The sequence below is a fragment of the Borostomias antarcticus genome, assembly GCF_949987555.1.
Source record: "Borostomias antarcticus genome assembly, chromosome: 8".
In the NCBI taxonomy this organism is placed as follows: Eukaryota; Metazoa; Chordata; class Actinopteri; order Stomiiformes; family Stomiidae; genus Borostomias; species Borostomias antarcticus.
The window spans coordinates 21,105,355-21,113,288 of NC_140241.1; the positions used below are offsets into that span (position 1 = coordinate 21,105,355).

Genomic DNA, 7,934 nt, shown 5'->3' on the forward strand with positions numbered 1-7,934 from the left:
CCTTCCCTTCCTTCCTTCCTTCCTTCCATCCCTTCCTTCCATCCTTCTTTCCTTCCTTCCATCCTTCCATCCTTCCTTCCTTCCTTCCATCCTTCCTTCCTTCTTTCTTTCTTTCCTTCCTTCCATCCTTCCATCCATCCTTCCATCCTTCTTTCTTTCCTTCCTTCCATCCTTCCTTCCTCCTTTCTTTCCTTCCTTCCTTCCTTCCTTCCTTCCTTCCTTCCTTCCTTCCATCCTTCCTTCCTTCCTTCCTTCCTTCTTTCTTTCTTTCCTTCCTTCCTTCCTTCCTTCCTTTCCTTCCTTTCCTTCCTTTCCTTCTTTCTTTCCTTCCATCCTTCCTTCCTTTCCTTCCTTCCTTCCATCTTTCCTTCCTTTCCTTCCTTCCATCCTTCCTTCCATCCTTCCTTCCATCCTTCTTTCTTTCTTTCTTTCTTTCTTTCTTTCTTTCTTTCTTTCCTTCCTTCCTTCCTTCCTTCCTTCCATCCTTTCTTTCTTTCTTTCTTCCTTCCTTATATTCAAAGAAATATTCAGAATGACACTCTTTTTCAGGCTGCAAACTCATAGTAGTACTAGCAGTACTTATAACAAACACCTACTGCAACACCTCCACAGCTACTGCTCCGCCCGGGGTGGGTTATAGACACATGGTCTCCAATGAGGGGTGCATGGGGATGTCCTGGCAATCACTGACCTGCCCCCCACAACCTCTGACCTGAGGGGGCGGAGTCTCGCCACCACGCCACTATCCACGCCACTATCCACGCCACCGTCCCCACATCTCAGACCCTGAGTTGGCTAAAGACGCAGTTTTCACGGTTGGGTGCATGTGAATGGTCCGGGGAGCAGTACGCTGTCCTAGACCGGCTCTGACCCGAGGGGGCGGAGTCTCGTCACCACGCCACTATCTACGCCACGGGCCCCACAACTCAGCCCCTGATTGGGCTAGAGACACATGGTCTTCAGGGCGGGTAGGTGGCCCGGAGAGGGGTACACTGTCCTCAACCAGCTCTGACCTGAGGGGGCAGTCTCACCACCATGCCACTATCCACGCCACAGACCCCACAACTCAGCCCCTGAGTGGGGTAGAGACACACGGTCTTCGCTGGTGGGTGCATGGAGATTGCCTGGTCCATAGTAGTTCTAGCAGTAGCTGTTACATACAGCTGCAGCAGCTAGCCTACCTCACATTTTCTCCAGGAAATGTACTTTCTAGTTTGAAAGTGCTGTCTCGTGCGTGCTCCAATTTGGCGTTTTGAGATCAGTTGAGTCTGATTCTGATATTCAGTCAGAGTTCACCTCATAAATATAGCAAGGAAGTTACTAATAGCTACAGCCTTTACCATTAAGACCAAAGCATTCTTTAAAATGAGTTTAAGGCCAGGGACAGGTTGGATTCCCAGGGCCGAAGACACTTTGCATCAACTATGAACCATCAGTGCCTCTCCTTCACCCAGCTTCTATCGTCATGCTCCTTCAGTCAGTGGTGGTCACATCCATGGTGGTTGTCCACGCCTTGCATGATTTTGATTGGTTGAGGCAAACCCTTGGGGAAGTGGGTCCAGGAAAGTATCGCGGTCGTGGGGAGAGAGTGAGGTAACGTTAGCTGCCTGAGTTAGTGTTATTACAGGATAGCTTTGCTGACAAATAAATAGTTTTACACTTACAGCTGTGATCTGTAAAATGGTTGGTGTAAAAGTAATTGGAAATGACGCAGAATTCCAACCGGAGCTTGCTGCCGCTGGCTCGAGGCTCGCCGTAGTGAAGTTCACAATGGCAGGGTAAGGCTTACATCTAGCTAGCTAGCTAGCTAGCTAACTAGCTATTCCCAGGCCTGTGAGTAACGCTATGCTAGTAGCTACATTTTATCAGATGTATTTATTTTCTCACATATAGCTAACTGGCTACAGTGTTGCGGATGAAAGTATACGGAGGGTAATCAGGCTTATTGTGTCCCACAAGTAAATCATATACATTCAAAAAAAATAATGTTTGCGATTAACGTTAGCTTGCTAAGCTGAATCATCACCACGCTGTATCTAGCTTAGCTAACGTTATGCTTAACATTACTCTAGACCTTCTTCACTTTGCTAGCTAGTTAGCCAACTATGACATGGCAATATCATAGACAACCATGGATACGGCAAGCTTAGCTAGCTATCTAGTCACAGCGGTAGCCAACCTCTGACTTTGATGTGAACTAACTAGCATCTCCTGGCCTGCTCACAATCTTTAGCTTTCCATTCTTGTAACGTTACTCTAGCCACCAATACATGCCATAGCCACACAAGGCCTGATAGCCGGCTAGCTAATAGTTGTTGGCTAGTCGGTTGTGTATTACCTGTATTACTGTGCATGTGACAACAAAAACTACATTGAGCCTAGACAACGTATAAGCCGCATCACTGTCATTCTACAGCCATGGCTATTGTTAAGTCCATTCAATGATGTCAATATTAGCATGTAACTCACGCAGCAAGCAATGTGGACCAGGCCTGGCTGTCTTGTTTTGTAACATAGCATAATTATCCGTTCCCTCTTCAGGTGTCGTCCCTGTGTCAGAATAGCCCCTGCGTTCAACATGTTGAGTAACAAGTACCCACAAGTTGTGTTTCTTGAAGTGGATGTACACGTCTGTCAGGTGAGGTTGATGACTGCAATGTTGATATTGTCCAGTAGGATTGTCATGACACCAGAATTTTCAACTTTGATTCGATACCAGCTGAGTATCACGATTATCGATACCTTACGATACCACACGGGAAGACGTGCAAAATTATCTGAACACACAAAATAACAGAATATTACTTTTTGTGGAAAGCATTGTTACATTTACACCAGCCTTCACACAGTATACTGATTTTTGTACTTATGAACTACACTATGACCTCTTCATTCTAGTCTTTGGGGTGAGGTAAGCTATGAGTCTCTAATTTCACACACAGTAGACTAGAGCATAAACGCACCTCCAACTTTGACATGTTGGTGGCGCTAGAGGGTTCGAGCTGTGGACATGGGTCTTGGTGAAAAGACTCAGGGGACTGTCTTGAATGAGTGTGCCAATTTTCACAACTTTTTACCATACGGTTCTATGGGCTGCCATAGACTCCAATGGCAGAAGAATAAAGAAAGAAAGAAAGAAAACAATTAAGAAAAGGTACAAGAACAATAGTGGCATATGCAGCTTGGCTGCTTGGCCCCCAAAGAGAATCGCAGGATTCTGGTATCACGATGCCATCGAAGTATTGACGTATTATGCAACCCTAGTCTCCAGGGATATGCCCTGCTCACATTACATAAAATGTGATGGAAATAAAATCCACTTATTCAGACATATCTGTTGCTTAGACTTAGCTCACTGAACCTGAAGGCAGTAGTCACCGGACGGGGAAATCAACAGACTGACGTGTCTTACAGCCAGTTACTCAGAATGTCTGCATGCTAAGATTTCAATATGAATTTCTTTTCCATCTTTCAGGCAACGGCTGCCGCCAACAACATATCAGCGACGCCAACATTTTTGTTCTTCCGAAACAGAGTGCGAATTGATCAGTATCAAGGTGCAGATGCCTCCGGATTAGAGGACAAAATAAAACAACACGTAGAAAATGATCCAGGAAGCAACGAGGACTCAGACATTCCAAAGGGATATGTGAGTATTTACCTACCCGATATCAAGTGTCCCCCTAGCTCAGTTACCTCAGTCACCTCAGCCTTGGCCTCTTACTAGGGCTGGGTTAAAAAAAATAATCGATTAATTGATTCTGAATCAAATGATTCATGAATCCCAAAATCAATCTTTTATTTAATGAAGAATGAATAAATGAAGGAATGAATAGTTCATTAATTCATTCAATGATTCATTCATTGATTCATTTTTGGAAATCAGTATCGATACCCAGCCGTAGTATTGATGTGTTGTATAACTTGGCAGTCATGTAATTAAAGGAGTAGTAAAGGGAAAATGCATGTTTAGCTCTGTTTTAAGGTTACTTATGATCATATACAATGGTTCAGATCAAAATGTTGACAAAACTAGCACTTTTGAGAAAGTCATAATTGCTCTACCACCATTTAGGTCATACAATGGATGTGGGTGGGAACCTTGAAAAATCATTCAAAAACATGTTAAACTCTCGATTTCAAAGACAAGAATCTCACCGAGGGGGTACTTGGTGTCCGTTGGTGTTCTGACATCAAATTCGCCGCAAAGTATGAATCCTGTAGGGTTTTATTGATCATTTTATGAAATCCATTGACTTGTATTGACGCGACCGTTGTAGACGTGTAGATCAATCCGCAGAGGAGATTCAGGAAGCGGAACTACTTACTTTAGCTATTGTTATTGTTTATGTTGCTAGGCTACCTAGTTTGCGGAAGTTTACACACGTATGTGCTGCGACTAAATAGTTCTATGCTCAATATTTTAAAAAGCCTTTCCAGATGAACTAGAATCTTACTTGATGCCGAATTAGATGTCAGAATGCCAACTAACACCTCGGTGAGTTTCTTGTCTTTGAAATTGAGAGTTTAACATGTTTTGAATGGTTTTTCAAGGTGCCAACCCACATCCATTGTATGACCAAAACGGTGGTAGAGCAATTATCAGACTTTCTCAAAAGTGCTAGTTTTGTCAACGTTTTGATCTGAACCATTGTATATGATCATAAGTAAACATGCATTTTCCCTTTACTACTCCTTTAAGGTTGCAGCTCAAAAAATACAGGTTTTAGTAACACTAACCGAATCGATATTGGATCCAATTGAATCGTAATAATCGATTCTGAAACTTGTGAATCGGAATCGATCCTTGAAATTCGAATCGATACCCATCCCTACCTCTTACGTCCATAGAGCTTCTGTGGCGCTCTCTCGTGACGTTTCTCTCACCTGTCACTTTCTCACTCGTCTCTGTTCCGTGTGTTCAGATGGACCTCATGCCGTTCGTGAGCAAAACCGGCTGCGAATGCCTCAACGAGAGTGACGACTGCGGCTTCGACAACTGCTTAATCAAGGACAACACTTATTTGGAATCGGACTGCGATGAACAGGTGAGCTTGTGGACGTTTTCGTGAGCGCGCAGAGAAGCGAAGGGGAGCGATGAGTGTGCGCGTCTTTAAAATCCCACTGATGTGATCGAGCGTCACATTTCGAGAGCGGTTTGCGAGTGTCCTATCAGATCGCTCACCTTGATTATGTCCTTCTCAGCTCCTCATCACTATGGCCTTCAATCAACCTGTGAAGCTGTTCTCAATGAAGCTCCTGTCATCAGATTTTGGTGAGTCATATCTATCATACAGGAAGTGCTGCTTGGAATTCCACCTGGTGATCAAATCAGATCGAACTTTATTTGTATAGCGCATTTCATACACAGAGGCAACACAATGCGCTGTCGAGATGAAACATCATTTTTAGAGCAGAAAAGAGGGTGGAAGCAATTCTGTCGAGCGACTCAGTGACACCCTTTAGAGTAGCAGACATTTATATTCTCTCTCTCCCTCTCTCTCCTCCCCCTCTCTCTCTCTCCCTCCCTCTCCCTCTATCCCCCCCTCTCTCTCCCTCTCTCTCCCTCACTCTCCCTCTCTCTCCCTCTACCCCCCCCTCTCTCTCTCTCTCTCTCCCTCCCTCCCTCCCTCTCTCTCTCCCCCTCCTTCTCTCGCTCCCTCTCCTTCTCTCTCTCTCCCTCTCTCTCTCTCTTGTTTTATCTCTGACCTGGGGAGCACAGCACTGGCGCCGAAGTGTGTGAAGATCTTCATCAACCTGCCCCGCTCCATGGACTTCGACGACGCGGAGCGGAGCGAGGCCACCCAGACCCTGGAGCTGGTCGAGGAGGACTACAAGGAGGACGGCCTGATCCCGCTGCGCTACGTCAAGTTCCAGAACGTCCAGAGTGTGACTGTAAGACGTCGTCCACCTGTGGGCTGCACTCCTCCTCTCTTCCTGTTATGATTCTACCCCTCTTTATGCGGCTTCAGCGTATATCTATAAGCATGTCCCATTTTGCTCCACAAAACAGAGGTGCTGTGATCAGTAAACAGGGATTTACAGGCCCGACTTGTGATAAACGGGACAGCAGGTGCAGCCGTCTGTTGGATGTTGCACAAGAGAGCCACCTAGTGGTGAAAAGAAAATCTTCTGAATAGCTGCAGCTTTTATCCATGCTGTAATGAGTAGGCCTTTGTAAAAAATATTTAAATAGGTGAAAAATATTTTAAAAGGTGAAAGCAACAGGATTTCTAAGAAAGACTCTTTTATGTGTTTTGACAGTTATTCATCAAGTCGAACCAAGGAGATGAGGAGACGACAAGAATCAATTATCTGACGTTCATTGGGACCCCGGTACAAGCAACAAACATGAACGACTTCAAACGGGTAAGACAGGCCCCACCCCCCTCTAGCACATAGATTTCCAATCATGTTAAAATATTATTTTTCCCTATTTATTTTTCCTATTTTTGTTTTGTTTTATGTATCTGGAAACTATTTTACATTTTACGTCACTCCATCTTTGATTTTTAAGAAAGATGAAATATAAATGTGTTTCTTTGGTTCTTGTTTTCATGGCTGTTTGATTTTCTTTTTATTCAATCCAGGTTGTGGGCAAGAAAGGGGAGAGTCACTGAGGGGAGAGCAGAAGCTGTCCCATTCTGCTGCAGATTCCTCCACGGACCTCCCTCTGCCAAAGCTGCCCATATAGCTCCACTGTAACACATAACAGATAACACTTTGTCCCCAACTGTCCTACGTTTTCCAAGTGAAATCATTCAGTCGACTCATTCAGAACCTTTTTATTGTAATTCAGAAAACACTGTAAATAAACAGAATCCTTTTTCAAAGGCATGTTGGTGTTGTTTCTTGATTGGAATGGAATGTGAGATTGTTACAAGAACAGAGTTTCTAAATACAATTAAGAAAAGGTACCTTGGATGAATATACACCTGTGTAGGAGGAGGAAGAAAGGGACATGGATGTGTCTGTTAGTACTGAAGAGGGTATTGCAATTATGTTGTCTGTTGGCATTTTCCCCCCTTCTGCAAGAGTACTTCCTTTGTGAAGCAGGCCTTGATAAGTGAATAAGGATGAACATGTCATTGTTGTCATGTCTTTTTTGGCCACATGGTGTCACCAAAGGCCTTCATAAGCACTGGATTTCTGTTTTGTCAATGCTCTCTCACAACCCAAGAAAGGGATCATGATGTCATTATGGGAAATATAAATCTTTTCAAATTAAAGTAAGGACTTCCTCTAAGTTTTTGTTAACCTATTTGAGATTTTGACATTCTCTGTTATTTATCAAATTAAACAAAATAACCGTAAATTGTACATTTAAAACGTACTACTTATTTCATGAGAATTTCAATTCAACTACTTTAATAGATGTAGCCTTTCACCAGTACAATAAGTGCAACATTTGTACAATAGTGCATTTGTACAGTAGTACAGTATTTGACCTTATTAGATTGAATAGTGAATGAGTTGTAAGGCATATGTTACCATTCAGTTTGGTGGTTAACCACATAATATTTTGTAATGCACACAGCAATATCCTCTCCTCTCTCTTAATGATATCGTTTCTAATTTGAGGAGAGGGGGACAGAGAGCCCTGTGTTACAGTTACAGTCTCTGGATCCGGGATCAAAGAGCAACTTCGCGATGTCTGATGGGGTATTTCAGAGGGCAGCCATTAACTAGCCAGCAGCTCTGATGAGAGGCGCAGCTGGCCTGAAACATACACATTCATGTGGGCTTCCGTACGAAACATGCTGGTCAATTGAACTGCCTTATGTTGGGATTAAAAGTAGCTTTCATCACATCGCTATAAAGTAGTGGTCAGACCAGATTAATGCATTGCACTCAGCCGTTTTATGGATGCCAAAACACTGCTCTCCGTGATGGTGCCCTACATGGAATTGTTTTTTTCCTGCGTACTGGAATAA

The 7,934-nt window shown here is 43.7% G+C and overlaps 1 protein-coding gene across 1 annotated transcript; it reads left to right on the top strand.

Annotated features, from left to right (window-relative positions):
- The first annotated feature begins 1,584 nt into the window (after positions 1 to 1,584).
- txnl1 (thioredoxin-like 1) lies at positions 1,585 to 6,802 on the top strand. Its single transcript, XM_084442127.1, has 8 exons — positions 1,585 to 1,778; positions 2,542 to 2,638; positions 3,476 to 3,649; positions 4,926 to 5,048; positions 5,206 to 5,275; positions 5,723 to 5,895; positions 6,265 to 6,369; positions 6,591 to 6,802. Exons 1-8 carry the CDS (start codon positions 1,681 to 1,683, stop codon positions 6,618 to 6,620), a joined length of 870 nt encoding a protein of 289 aa, XP_084298253.1. The 5' UTR covers positions 1,585 to 1,680; the 3' UTR covers positions 6,621 to 6,802.
- The last annotated feature ends 1,132 nt before the right edge of the window (positions 6,803 to 7,934 follow it).